At 40.0% G+C, this 15,263-nt stretch overlaps 1 protein-coding gene across 1 annotated transcript in view; it reads right to left on the reverse strand.

Annotated features, from left to right (window-relative positions):
• ZNF608 (zinc finger protein 608) overlaps nt 1–14,457 on the reverse strand; it is a 103,327-nt gene extending 88,870 nt beyond the window's left edge. The window contains exon 1 of the mRNA XM_090276635.1: nt 13,325–14,457. Coding sequence (XP_090132761.1) covers nt 13,325–14,233 — 909 coding nt within the window. The 5' untranslated portion in view covers nt 14,234–14,457. The remainder of the gene's footprint in view (nt 1–13,324) is intronic.
• Nucleotides 14,458–15,263: the final 806 nt, after the last annotated feature.

The raw sequence follows: 15,263 nt of genomic DNA on the forward strand, positions 1-15,263 counted from the left end.
ATTTTTCCTTTCGCGTTTTATGTGGGGAACAAAAAGCATCCTCTTAAATAGTACCCAGAGAGAGGTTAGAGAGGAGGAACCAGACACAAGTGGAACCGTTGTTAATACGCAGGAAGCTCAGCACCAATCCCCCTGTGCTTTATGTACATGTGAACAAGGAAGGCCGAACCTCTCTCAAAGATGGTATGTTTAGGCAGTTTTTTGAACCCTCAGAAATAGTCAATTCGCATTGTGGAAACACTGATAATTTGATTTAAAAAAAAAACTTTCTTTCCCAGAGCGATTAAAATTGTAAAATGATTGCAGCTTGCAAAGCCTGCAGGCTGTCACAAATATGAACATGAGCAATGCTTTTTATCCAGGCTCTTTGCTTTGGTTTGCTAGGTAAACCTAGGTTGAGCACATATTAACGTTTAAACAACACCCAAAGAAATCAAATTTTGGTGACATTGGCAGGGATATTCCTCTTTGGTAAAACATAATTTTTCTTGCATGACTTTCTTAAAAATGTATTTACACAAATTTAGTCTAGTTAATGACGATAAAAGTGCTAAATTTTATGAGCTTTAAAAGTTTGAAATGGTAAAAATTATGTTGGATGCTCACAGAAATAAAATCCAGTCTCTTTCTTCACTAATATAGAAAATATTAATAAAAAAGCATTCGGAGTGAAGCACACAGCACATTAAAAGTCACTAATTTGACAAGGCTGAATCCATTTAAACCTAAATCTTTACGCCCTTTCTGCTCCCCTATTCCTTTCACCCTCCTGTTGCTCACATCACACCCCAAAAAAGAAATAGATCTGTAAAATGAAGCTATCAGCCATGATTTAGACTAAAAAAAATCAAGCCATTTCAAAAGGACCATGATATACCAAATGACAGTAACAGAATTTAGTACGGAGAAAAACAAAACAATAGCATGTTAAGAATTTAATATATTAAAACATTCTCTTATCTAATATGCATCAAGTTACAAACAAGTAATTTTAATGTTACAGACGGAATGGGCTTTGCCTTTTAATGGTCAAACAGAATACAAAGACCTCATGCAGAATCTATTTGTAAATATCCTGTGTTATCAATAGGGTGACAGTTTATACACAAAAGAGCACTTTGAGATCAAGGGTTTCATTCCCAGGACTAATATAAAAATAAAAACTAAATCAGAGAGTGTTGAAAATGATACTCCTAGAAAACAACATTTACTAGTGATTTCCTTAAACCTGTTATTTATAAAAGGCTTGGAAGGGCAAACTACAACTACAATGGAAACAGCTGCTATGACTTCTGCTCTTTTCTACTGTTAGATACAATCTAGTCCTTTAAAAAAAAAAAGAAAAGAAAAGACATCCTGAAATTTTGGCTGCCAGGCAACTGTGCTCCCCAGGTGCACCCCGATCCCCCTATGGCTGTACCAATTCACTGCCCCTGCTGGCGAGATCCTCTCTGTTTAGAACCATGGCCCCTAGCTAACAAAATAGTGGGGGATTTCTGTAAAGGGTGCCAATTATTCAAGAAGTGCATTGTCTAGAGCCATTTTAACAAAGGCTCTCCACCTACCACCCCCTTTGCCACACACATTCTTTCTACTTTTTACTCCCTACCTCCACCACCATCACCACCACCACCACCATTCCCAGTCATTTGAACGAACAGGAAAATTCAACAGCAGCCATTGTCCTTCTCTCAGTTGGAAGAACCTTCAATTTTTAGCTTCCTGACCAGGCAGCAAAGAAATGACAACCTTCCTCCCCCTCTCTTCTTACAGCTTAAAAGGGACACTTGGCCAGGCAGTTCTCACCGTTAAACCATTCATTCCTTCTTCTTTTGTGAGAAATGGGTAAAACAGCTGAGCATGATCACAAAACTTAACACTGGGCATTCAATTCCTATACCTTATGGTTTCATTCTTCCACTTCCATGTCCATAGGACTTACGACCGAACAAATCTTAATCTGTAAACAAATGGTTCGCCTTACAACTAAACTATTCATTCCCTTTTTTTTTTTTTTTTTAACTGCTTGGCAGCTACCCAACCCAGAAACTTCTAGGTTCCTCCATTATTTAATGCTCCCAATGGTTAAAAGGCAATAAGCTCATTTGGAGTTTATAAAGCTATGCACCATCAACAAAAGCATGTAATGCTTCCAAGATGCACAGTGGCTTCTACTCGCACAATGGGGAGCTGTGTGTAGTCTCCCCCAAAACAAAAATGCCCAGCCCCAATTAAGCACCCTGAGGGCCTTCAAAGCAGTTAATGCTAAGTTGCAAATACAGCAAGATCCACTTGAACTCCAACTGTCTTGTATGATTTTCCTCCCAAGATAGGGAAAAAGCGAAGGCAGACTGACCTCATTAAAGGGTAATTAGTGAACCCCAGGACTTGAGGGGCTAGCACAACCGTGCCTATTGTGAGCATTTCACTATGGGGCAACAATTTCCTTTTCTTTTTTCTTTTTTCTTTTTTTTTTTAACTTAGGAGGTCTCTACAATCTTAAAGGCCCACATTTAAAATTTTTTAAGGATTTCAATCTGGCTATTTTTTTCTATTACCAGTCATAGAGTAAGAAAAGAAGCAGTACAAAGAGCACTCCTACATCATTTGCAGAAGTTGCCATAGCCAAAAGCTTTCAAATAAAATAATTTAAATAATTTATATCCTATATGTAATAAATAATTTAAAACATGTCTTTTTAAACGAAGTGAAATAAATGCTCCACCTATGAGTTACAGAGATTGAAAACAGCACATTAAAAAGTACAAAATAAACCCACCACTCACTATAGAGCTTTTAGGATTTGATTTGACAATGATGTTGAAAAAAAATACAACTGATCTATTTACACGTGAAAGTGTTATTTAGAAACTAATACAAAGTAATGTGATCAACATGACCACTTGACCATCAATAAAATTCTTCACACCTCTTTAAAGCCCATTATTACTGTTGATATCAATCTGCTGAGATGCTAAGGACTGAATGCTACTATAAAATACACCAGTAAATTTGGATGTTTACATTCTTTAACTTAAGAGTACCTCCTTTGTGCAAATACTGAGCCAGTACTAAAATGTGCCAGCACATGAGAAAAGTTTTTAAGTAATAAATTTAGCTAAACATGACTTTCTTAGCAACCAATATTTAAAGAACTGATATTTACATATAATCAGGCAGATCAATATCTTTCTTTTCAAAAAAAATCACTGAAAAGGAAGAAACAGAGTTGAGTTATGATCCCCCTTCAAAGTTGAACCACCTCCAAAGCCCTGGGCCCAGCACAGATTCTCCTCACAGTGGATGATGCCAAGTCACAGGAAGCCACCCACCACAGCTACTGCGGCCCAAACGTTCCAAGTTTCCAGAGGGTGTGGTTTGTAGCAAGGCACACTTAAAGACCATCATGTAATCTTTAATATTGTGCTGCTCTTGTATATATTAAGCCAGTTAATCACCCAATTTGTTTATTTGGGTTTTTTAGCAGTGTGTAACAAGTATTTTGTGTTTTGGACAAATACAATTAAGTTATATTTAGAAGTAAATGTATGTGCATTTGTGTTCCATTAAAACACTGCACGAGGGCCTCTCTGTTCAAGGCAACTATCCTTGTTTTCTTTTACTAAAAATTTTATTTAACTTAAACATGTGTAATACATTTTGAGAAATCCTGAAAACATGGAAAAGGCTTACTGAGAGATGGGAGAACCCATCCTAGTTGTTGTGATGTGATATATATATATATATATATTTTTTTAAATATATATCTTAGTTTGTCCAGAAACAGTCCAGTCATTATTAATATAACAAGAATGATCTGCACTGCATCAATGTAACCTGGCAGCCAAGGAGAGCGGACTGGAATGCACATGCATGAACAATGATGCCTTCACTGTACCAGTCAGTGGAGGTGGTAGATTCCCCACTGACTGAGTATGTGTACTGTGTGGCCATCACATTCAAAATGACTGAGCTAGTAGAGCAAAGAATCTGCATCGAATTTTGCGTTAAGCTTTAACATTCCTCTGCAGAAACTATTTGGATGATTCAGGAGGCCACAGTTATGGGCAACTGGTGACTGGCAGTTTCATCACACAACACACCTGCTCACACACCACATCTAGTGCAGAGTTTTTTGCCAAACCATCAAATCACCCAGGTGAGTCAGCCCCTTTACAGCCCAGGTTTGGTGCCCTGTAACTTCTGACTTTTCCCAAAACTAAAATGGCTTTTGAAAGGGAAGAGATTTGAAACCACAGATAAGATTCAAGAAAATATGATGATGTAGCTGATGGCGACTGGGAGAACTGTGTGAGGTCCCATGGTGCCTATTTTGAAGAGGACTGAGGAGTCATTGTCCTATGTACAATGTTTCCTGTATCTTCTTCAATAAATGTGTCTTTTTCATAGTACATAGTGGGATAATTTCTGGACAGACCTCGTATATATTCCCAGCATACAAGACTTTGAGAGAAAAAATACAAGCCCTGGGAGTCATTCCACACAGTTGGAAATTCTTCCTCTTAAAGTAAATCCAAGGGCTCGAAAAATAAATATTCAAGAGCATTGATTTGTTTCTGGATGTGTGCGTGCAAGTAAAACAGCAGTCATAATGTGGAAATTTCAGTCACATTTTGCAACTAATTGGAAGCAGATTAGAATTCCGCCTCAGGGGAACGTTGTCAAACTAGAAGCTGGAGCAAATGAAGAAAGAGGTGAGGGCCTCGTGAAGAGCTGACAGATTTACAGCGCTCAGGGCTATAAACGGGTCCAGGGAGGGAAGGAGGGCACTTCCCAGGCTGCGGACTGTGCGTCCCCATTGCCCCCCACAGGGAGCGCAGCCGGGGGCCACACCCCCGGCCCTGGATCTCCTTAGGCTCCCGCCAGGAAACAATAAACTGCACCCTCAGAAGAAACCAGGGGTTCTGATAAGATGAACCTGCAAACTGATAAGCTGGAGCACGCAAAAATCAAAGGGAGAGGTTTCTTTATTTCAACAGTGGGGGAGGGGAGAGCAAAATAAAGCAGATTGTGGAGGATAATACAGCAATGGAGTAATGGAAACAGCTGCTCGCTTTCTCCTTCAGTGTCTGGCATCTGCTGCGGCAGCACTGGAAAGGCTGGTGAAGGATTTGGGCAAGGAATGTAAATGCAGACAATTGGCCAAATGAAGTCTGATGCAGAAAGGCTCCATTGCTCTGTTTTAAAATCATACTGTTCCCTTTGGGGAGCAGAACCAAACAATATTACTTACTCAGATTCTACCTTCAAAGCAGTTGCAGGATTTGGGAATGTGAATTGCTTTTTTTCAATTAGTTACTTAAGATGTGAAACACTATAAAGGATAAAGCCTAGTTGTTGGAACAGCTCATCTTCCAGCGATCTTCACAGAAAAGTTAAATTAAATATTTTTCTGTATGTTTCACTTACTTTGAAAAAAAGTTTCTTTAAATCACCACTACTTACTTCTGAACTGGCTGGAGGGGCAATTTCTATTTGTTGTGCCTATTTTCCCCTTGGCTGCAAAGATTCAGTTCTAATTTCATTTCCATCACAAAAGAATTGGCAAAGAACTAAAACACAAAAACATAACTGAAGTGCTGCTGTGCTAGTCATAAGCCTATAATAAAGCACAGATTTGATAGCATTATCCGTGTACTGTGGTGAACCACACACAAATAAACAGTTCTCCATGAAGAATGAAAAACCCAAGGCATCCACCCTTCCAATTCAAACATTATTGCTGCTTTTAACATGAGCCATCCATAAAATCAGCCAAGGAAGTGACAGGAAATCCAAAAGTAATCTGGTCTGGCTTACCCACACTTTGCAAAAAAAAAGTTAGGAGATGCTTTCCAGCTCATCCTGATGATGTTCTAAGGGAAGAATGGGTAAAACTGTACACAGAAACAAATGATACTTTTACACCAAGTGAATTCAAACACGTGGTGGGTGTATCAGAATGGGCGAAGGCTTGCTAACCTAACTAGAAGCAACTTAGACATGACCTTTGCACCTTCTGTGACTAATGTGAAAGACAAAATTGTGTACCTAAAGCAGCCCTAGGGCCAGATGTGCTTTCCCAAGAAACCAACCAGTTTTCTTTAATCAAAAGGACACACAAACAGTAACTTCTAGGAGTTTATGAAAGTGTGACCAATTGTGACTTTGTCGTCTGTTGCTAATTGAAGCATATAAAAGAGTCCATTTCTTAAAACATACTACAAACACTTTTTTTTTTTTTTAAATTCGCTGCCACATGACAAAAACCAGAATCAACTTGACTGGTGGAAGATCAGTGCAACCAAAGACCAAGCTATTATTTCAAACTGTCAGGGGAAGGCAGTAAAATTGCTACCAGGTCTCCTTAAGTTACCCTTCAATAAAAAGAAGCCATCAGGGAAATAAGAGGAAAAGAAAACACATCAAAACCTTAAAAGTCCCTTTAAGTAAAATTATACGTCTGTGGCACCATGCCATCTGCTCTCTGGTTAACATAATAAGCCAATTCCACAACCTAAATATCTGCTCTCTAAAATCATTATGTACAACACAAAATATAATCGATATATATTTAAACTGTAAAAGCTACATTCATTGGGCATTACTGAAATATGTCTAGATGTCCTTGTAGACACATTTTTCTTAAGGTACTAGCTGATGATGAGGATTCCCGGGAGGTTAACAAAAAAAAAAAAAAAAAAACGCTCAGTGGTTGAGCTAGAATGTCACAGTGAATAAATAATCAAATGGGGGTGCGGGTGGGGGACTGGATGAACAAGAAGAGTAGTTTTGAAAAATCAGCAATAGTACTTATTCATCCCTTCAAACCCATTTGTTCTAACTGAAACACCCTTCCCTTTTCTCTTTCACAACTGTATGTTTTTAAATTTTCATTTAGCATCACTGAGGAGGGCGGGAGGGAGGGCTGAGAGAAAAGCCTTCTGATTACCAGATGAGTACCATGTAGTTCAAAGGCCCACTGACCTGTTCAAATATAAGAAGTATTTGCTTTATAGTCACTTGTTTGTCAGGCAAAACCCAAAGGTAGTTCTAATCAAAATTTATAAAATATACAGATTTCAACTTTAGAAGCAATGTGTCAATCTCACCTCTTGAATAATACTACAAAGCCCAGCTGCTGGTCAATGGTCTGAAAAATTTAACAATCTTTCACTCAGTTGCAGAAACTTTGTTACAATTACCAAAACCTTTATCTTAAATTAAAAAGAACTTGCAACAGAGAGCAAGTAGTCACTAGTGGAACTTCCGCTGGGAGTAAGAATTGGACACCAATGGACTCATTTACCCTGCAGCAGAATTGTACATAAAATCAACAGGGGCATTTAAAAGAAAAACAAATAAAGCACATACTAATGCAATACTCTCAATCCACTCCCAACCCAACAATCTATATATGCAATTATAACAGTTATATACACACACCTATGCAATACCAGGTTTACACGGCACCAGTATGATCCCTGTGTTAGTCTATAATGATGATTTAAGTCACTCCTGTTCTCTTTATCGATACAGGTTAAGAGGAAATTATTACTTATTAACAACAGTCCTAATGAAGAAAGGTTATTTCCACCATGATGTTGCTAAGGACAGCCAGGTATTCCTTAGTTTTGGCTTCCATGTTCTACGAGAATGTTACACTAAAAATATGTAATTTGGGAATAAACTGTTTAGTATTCAAGCAAAACCCTTACTGTTCAGATCCCTGGCAAGTTCAGAGTGCTGGCAATCAAAACTACGTTGTGCTATAGTAATTACTATGAAAAACTTCCAGTGTTCAATATTAAAGAATAGGAAAACATGATCCTTCCACCTCTTCTACACCTCTAGAGTGTGTTCAACATGGCAATTATCTCTGTTCAAGAAGCAGAGTTTAAACTGCATAGAAACTCAATTATACCCATGACGGTTTAAACATACACTTCAAAAGGCAGGTTTCATCACATTCAACTCACTGAGCATAATCTTTTCCCCCACTTACAAAAAATAGATTTTATCCCTCTCCCATGAGACATCTTCAAGCATGAAAATTATTTCTTTTTAGTTTTTGGGCCCACCTTTTTTGCTTTATTAAAGCAGAGGGATGACTGAGCAATGATGAAAGACAAAGAGAGATCCCATCTGATAAAGAGAGAAGCACAACTCTCCCAAGTGTCACTACCTCCCAGCCCAAAAGTGCCACCATTTTAAAAAAACAGATCGCACACTTGTTAACAAAAAACACATTACTTTGCTACTTTTAAGAATGAAGGGGAACTAGGAGTAGATTTATGATTTAAGTGCTTGTGGCTAAAATAGCTTTCCAATTATCAAGGGCCTCTTAGGAAGAGCAAGAATGCATTATGTGTTAATGACCACAACCAGGGGTCCCTTCTCTACTCTTTTGTCAGAACCGGAGCAGATCCTCCCCGCAGCTTCACCATTAACATGTCTGTTTCCTGTCAGCTCTCTCAGAGATAATGTCATTTATCTCGGGGAGGCACAAGCCCAGTCATTAGCCTCTATAAAAGACCTCAAACAAAGGCTGGATAATGTTTTACCCAGTGCTCTTAGTAAAACCAGAACGAAAAAGCTTAGCGTCTAAAAATCAAAGACTCAAAAAGTTATCATCATTAAAAGAATATATTCCTCCTTATCAACAGTCCTAGACTACAGCTCTTAAGAAGAGTAAGGTCTCTGTATAGTAAACACCAGTCTACAGCCCTATCACCTACAATTAGATTAACCGATAAAGGCTGACCAGAGTTCGTCTGTGAGAGCCTTTGCCCCACCTTGCCTCCAGTGGGAAAATTGACAGAATAATCAGGTACTGACTAAATGGTTAGATCTTTGAAGAACTGACCCCTCATTGTGATTGCCCGCAGGAACTGAATAACCATTAGAAAGTGTTCAATGGCCGGGCTTCTGGAAATCTTTTTAAATAAAAGTGGAACTGGTTAAAATAAATCTAGAAACATGTGTTTTCACAGTGTTGCTCATATTACAGCAATTTCAAGTTTCTATGAAGTACCAGGTGAACTTTTTTAAATTAAAAAAAAAACAGACACAGTCAAAATTGGAGCAAGTCTCAGCCATTCAATCCTTGTTTTTCATGCTGAAAACGAAGAACAGATGGTACTTTCCATGTTGTTCGAATCTGGTTATTGAACACCTCTGTGGTTAGGGAGATTTCTGCTTAGCACTTTCGGCATACATTTCATTTACTAACTATAAAATGCTGCTTAGGAAAAATAAGTCTTTATAACACTCTAATTAAAACCATCTTGCAGCCAAGCAATTTCACTTGAAGAGCATTCTTAACCTCGTGACATCTGGACAATCAATTCCTCCTCACCCCTTTTTTACAGACTATTCGCAAAGTTATTAAAAGTTGCTAAATGTTATTTATCTCCTTTCAGAGCAATCTTGATCAGTTGTGTGTATTTTTTAAATCTCTCCGCGAACCCAGCAGGTTTCGAATACTACGCTCAGAACTCAGTGACGTGTCTAAGTCATACAGATTCTCCAAGCTGCATGGGTTCTCACAGAAACTTCCTTCAGGAAAGGGCAGCCCCTCTGCACCCCTCTCAAAAGCCACATCACCCTTGGAGGAAGCCCATAGAAAAGTAAGGCGCTGGATGGAGGCTGATTGGGAGCCGCCCTTAGTTACCAATGTTTTTAACAGCCAAATCCCTTGTGAAGCTTTCAAAACAGTTTGCTGTCCAACAACAATGGACTTTGTTCTTTAATTATAGCAAGTGACCTTCCTGCCCTTTTATTTCACAGTAGATAAACTGCACTCTCTAAGCAGAATTTGTAGGGGGCACTATATTTAGAGGAAAAGGCATATCGTCCACAAAACTCATTAATCAAAATATGTTCTTTAAACTGCTCACACTCACTTAGAAAATGTGCCAGAATTCCCTAGTGAAGTGTTAAAAGGCTTCTACAAGAGAATAAAATACAATGAATGATATCCTTTATAGACAGGTCCATTTGTAGACACCACCTTTAGCCTGTTAAGGACCAGCTTAGTGAAAGCAGCATGATATTGGAGAAACAATTCTCCTTCCTGAATAGGTACTGAGTAGTCAGAATCCTAAGACACAACTATAAGATCTACTTTGCCTTTCATGTGTAAGTATCAGTTGTTTTTAAGAAGTCACCCATGTATTTTTGAATGTCCCAGCAATCAAATTAACCCCATGTAACGCTAACCATTTAGCCTGATAAAGTCAAAACTGTTAAAACAGCTAAGGAGGACACATGCAGAAGAGCCTCAACACAGGCTATTATGCTTCAAAAGAAAGGAGGAGGAAGGTGGAGGAGCAGGTTTTAACAACCAAAAGCCAACCCGTCAAACCTACTTATTCAGACATGTCGCTGGTGGCTTAACCACAAAATGGGCTATAGAAATAGAGCTCAAACATCTTAGAATTATGGCATGTTTTGATTTTGTTCACGTATTCAGGGAGTGGCGACTTTTACAACATACTTGTGGTTTCCACATAAAGGAGTAGAACACTCATTGATTTAATTAGGTTTCATGAGGTCCAATTTATCATGTTTAACATGACTTTGTGTAGTGAAGAAACAGAATAAACACACCAAAAATAGACATTTAAGCATGCTGTGAAAATTAACTTGTGACAGCCAGTCTTACGAATCTCCTGTGAACCAGGAAGAAAATAAAAAAGTGCACTTACACACACCCTTTGGCCCATTGCAAGCCACGTCTGATAGCTGAAAATAAATCACCTTCACTTTTGAGGCACTTACCTTCACAAACTCAGATAATCAAACAAGACTGAAATTAAAACTGTACCAAATGTCAAAAAGCCTGTCTCAAAGATGCTTCAGTGTTGAAATATCTTTGTCAGGTGACACCTGTCCTACTAATAAATCTTTACCTCCTAAATAGGTCTTCTCCTATCATTAGGAAGTACTTTCTAAATTGAAGTCTAATTTACACAACCACAAGTTAGTGGAATTAAGAGTCAGTTCCCTGGATGGCATCTGTGCAAGGGAGTGCCATATCTGTGTGCCAAGGATGAGAGCATTCTTAAGAGAAGCCTTTCTGGGGTGGGGTGGGGGTGGGGAGGAAAGACTGATGGAACGGTGTTCCTGAGCCAACACCCCAGCTTGACAGAGAATGGCCAACACTGCAGGATTCAAGCCCCTCGGAGCCATCCCTGAAGTGCCCCTGTGCGCCAACACCAGTGACTTCAGTTGCCGGTGGAGTGAAACTAAATGCACTGAGCTCTCGCCCCTCCTCCACCCCAGGCCCATCATGACTTGTTTGCTCTTCACTTATGTAATTCATATTATCACAGTTATGCTGCTCTGACTGAAGATGAGTTACATGGATATGAATAATTTAATTCTTCCGTTCTTCATCCAGCTTCCTCTGTGACTGGAAAGTGAAAAGAGCACAAAAAGCTGGAGAACCTATACCATGCTCTAATCTCAGTTGCCATGACAGCAGGCTTTGAGATACTGAAATGTTCCGATTGCCAGCTAAACAAAATTGTTGAATGTGAACATTTGGCTGGAAGATTAAAAGGCTAAGGGGAATGCAAAAGGGCAGTACCTCCCACATTCCACGCAGCAGTGAATCCAATCAAATGGCTCTGACTCCTTAACCACAGCCATTGTGAGCACTGGATTAGGGCAATTCATCTAGATAGTTAGAGCAGATTAGAACTGCAATTTGAAGACTATTGGCAACAAAAGTAAATGCCCTACTGTACTAAGTAATAAGAAGATTTCAGAATGCCTTTTAGCAGAAATTAAGTGAAACTACACATTTAAACATAAGAATTAAAACCTGGGATTTTAAAAATTCCATTGAAATTCATCAATGTAAAAATGTTGTCTGACCAAGGGGACATGAATAAAAAGAAGTGTTCAGAGGGTTTTTTGATATTTTGGCATTATCTGGACTTCAATGTACTTTCATCAACTTTTAAAATCATCAAATCAAAACTTTATTCCTGTACTCCAATTTAAATCTTGAACACACACACCAACACAGAAGTACAAAGGTGTAAGTAGAAAGCAGTGAATAATTGTACACAAAAAAATTACCCAAAGACATCTTACAATTCTGATACTTAGAAATAGCAAAAATCAAATTATTTAATAAGCATATTTCCAAACAACCATGCCACAAGCCATACGATACAAATTTTGCTTCTACAAGGCACAACCTGTAGAATTAATCTAAAGATTAGTTTTACAGAAACACCACTCACATCTCAAGTTCACTCTCAACCTGCCCCAGTGGACAGCACCTTCAGTCCTGGGACATTACTCCATGCACAACAATCACCAGACCAGTAGGTCAAAGGCCTCCAGCACCAAGCAGCAGAACACTGGGGGCCATTTTTCAAAGAAAGGGTTTAACTAGACTTGAATACAACGGCAAAGGCGGGAGGAAGGGTCCAAGTTTTAAAGTCCACAAACCGCACTGCTCAAATGCAACACATAATTCTAGTATCCTTTGGCTATGTTTGCACATTTCAAGAACACCAATCTGCCAAGTCTATTTCATTTTTTTATTTTAACCAGCCTTTCAGCTCTCTAGTCAAGCTAGAAATCCAAGTGATAACACTCAAATCTCCAGCTAAAAACTGGACAAGGGAACAAGGGTTAAAGTCCTACCTAGCAGCCACCAAAACCATTCCAGTCTTTCTACAGTTATGAAACCAATGACCCAAGGACACCGAGGTTGGTATTTAATTCAGGACCAATAAAAGCAACCCATCCAAGGAAGAGATCCTTTGACTTTTTGGGGAAAAAGGGTGGAGTGTAAATTAGCATCTTTGACATACCTCACCAGGGAGGGACGGTGAACCCGGCACCTAAGGACACATTACCAGAAACACTAGGACATGTAAATTAAAACAGAAGGCAGTTCTCCTTAGGGGAGGAAACCAGGACAAGAGTCAAGTAGGTACATGCACAGCTTTTCTATTAAAAGCATACCACCACTGGCTGACTGGCCAGGAGCCCTTCTGCAGGGCAAAAGGTACTTATAACACCCAGGCCCTCCCAACTGGGGACCCAAACACTAGCACCACAAGCAGCAGCACCAGCAGCAGCAGAAGCAGCAGCAGAAGCAAGGGCTCAACTCTGCACCCAAGTAAGCTCCCCGCCACCAAATTTTCAGGGGAAGGATGCATGTAATAGAAATCTCTCAAGGAACCAGAAAGCACAAATAAGAGGTGTAAGGCACACGAAGACACAACCCCTCACACACACCCACACGAATGCACACAAAAAGGACAGTGGGAGATCTAGGAAGGCGACTTTATCCTACCTTCTCCGTTTTCAGTTTCTTGATTCGCCTGTGGCTCTCCTCCTCCTCCTCTTCCTTCTTTACCAACATACAGTTTCCCATGAGCCCTGAATCCGGGGCGCTTTTGCTAACTTCCCCTGCAGCCACGCCGCTGCCACTCCCAGTGCCCCCGCAGTGGAAGGGGCTCGCGCCACCTCCATTGCTCTTGGCCCCAAAGCCATAGAGGTGCCCCCCAGAAGGGGCCTGGCCGCCACTGCCATTCGGGTGGCCCGGAAGCAGGTCGTGCTTGTCCTTCCTGGATTTCCCTGCATCCTTATCCCGCTTGGCGCCTCGGCTGCTCTGGCTTTTACCTGGCTTCTCCTCTTTGCTTTTCCCGCAGGAGGCCGCCCCTGCGGTGACAGCGGAGGTGCCGGTGCTGGTGCTATTGCTGTTTGGGTTGCCGCCGACGCCGCCGCTGCTCACACTTTGACCCAGCGCTGAATTCATGCCAGTTGCCTCTCCAGGGCGCCCTTGGACTTCCTGCCTCTTGCCAGTGCTGCTGATCTCGGGAATCCCATACAAGGCAGCCGAAGGCAGAGATTTATTAGCATCCTTAGAAGTTTTACTCCTTTTCACTTTTGATTTGCTGGTCTCTTTGTGTGAATTCCCCTGGGGAGCAGAGGGCTGAACAGAAGCAAATTTTAGGCCATCAGCTAAGGCTGCGGTAGCACCGGCCCCACTGGAGGCCAGACCTCCACAATCCTTAGAGTTGCTGCTGCTAGTGGTATTGGTGGAATTATTCATCTCAAATTTCTGTCTGTCCTTCTCCAAATCAGCGTCCAAATCAATTATTAAATTTCCAACCCCGATTTCCCAATCATCGCCACTGTCATAAGTATCAACTGTATTTGGATCCACACCTTTTCCTGCAGTAGAAATGTTCACTGACATCCTGAAGATGAGCTCTCTAGAATAAAAATCCGATGAACTTTCCTTTGGAGATGAGGGGACATTCGTTTAGCTCCGCTGGGATTTCTCTTAGGGAAAAAAAAAAAAAATCTTCTAATCTTCCTCTTCTTTTTCCTGCCCCAGGAATGTGTCCAGGGATTTTACACCCTTCAGTCCAGGTCCACCTTTTCCTGTGAAGGGGGGAAAAGTCGAATATTTCTTGTCTGGGTGTTACCAGAATAAAAAACGATTAATATTGGGGAGTCAGTAAGGGGTACAGGGAAGGATGGAGAGGAAGGTGACTCATGTATTGTCTCCACAGTCCAATATCAGGTATAAAGGAACATAACCAAACCCCCAAAACATACCCATGACAGTAAGCATCTTACTGTAGCTAAAAAAGAAAGTCTCTTTTAGCAACAACACAAAGATAAACACTTTTTTAAGGCATTAAACTATCTTAAGGATCTGAGTCAATTCCAGAAAGGTTTTAAAAAAGAGGAAAGAAAAGAACTTAAGGTTTTTTTTTTCTAGCACATACAAGTGATATCTCAACCCCAGATACACAGCTTGAACACTCAGACAAGAGGGAGGAACACGGCTTTAAACATCCCTAAACATATCCTAGATCTTAACAATTTAAAAGACCAGACCCTGCAAGTTCTCTGAGGTTAGTTTAAGAATGATGTTGCTAAATTTCCTTTATTTCTAATTTTATTACTTCTTTGTACAAATTGTCTGGGCAATCTGGTTTTTGTTCCCAGTAAGGAACAGAAAAAACAACCAATACCCCCCCACCCAACACATACCCTCCCCTCCTACCCTTGCTTCCCCAACAGTTTGTACATTTTAGTTTTGAAATACACACACGTCTTTAAGAGCATTTCTCTATATAAAAGACAGTATTAAATAAAAGTGAAATATCTGCCTTTTGATTAAAAAGAAAAAAAAACAAAAAAACATCTAAACAATTCTACCATAGTCCTAGGTCACAGACTTGCTCAATCTGTTAAATATGGTGCTACTGACTGTA

This window comes from Furipterus horrens, unplaced genomic scaffold, assembly GCF_987537825.1.
Source record: "Furipterus horrens unplaced genomic scaffold, mFurHor1.1.pri manual_scaffold_5, whole genome shotgun sequence".
Classification (NCBI taxonomy): domain Eukaryota; kingdom Metazoa; phylum Chordata; class Mammalia; order Chiroptera; family Furipteridae; genus Furipterus; species Furipterus horrens.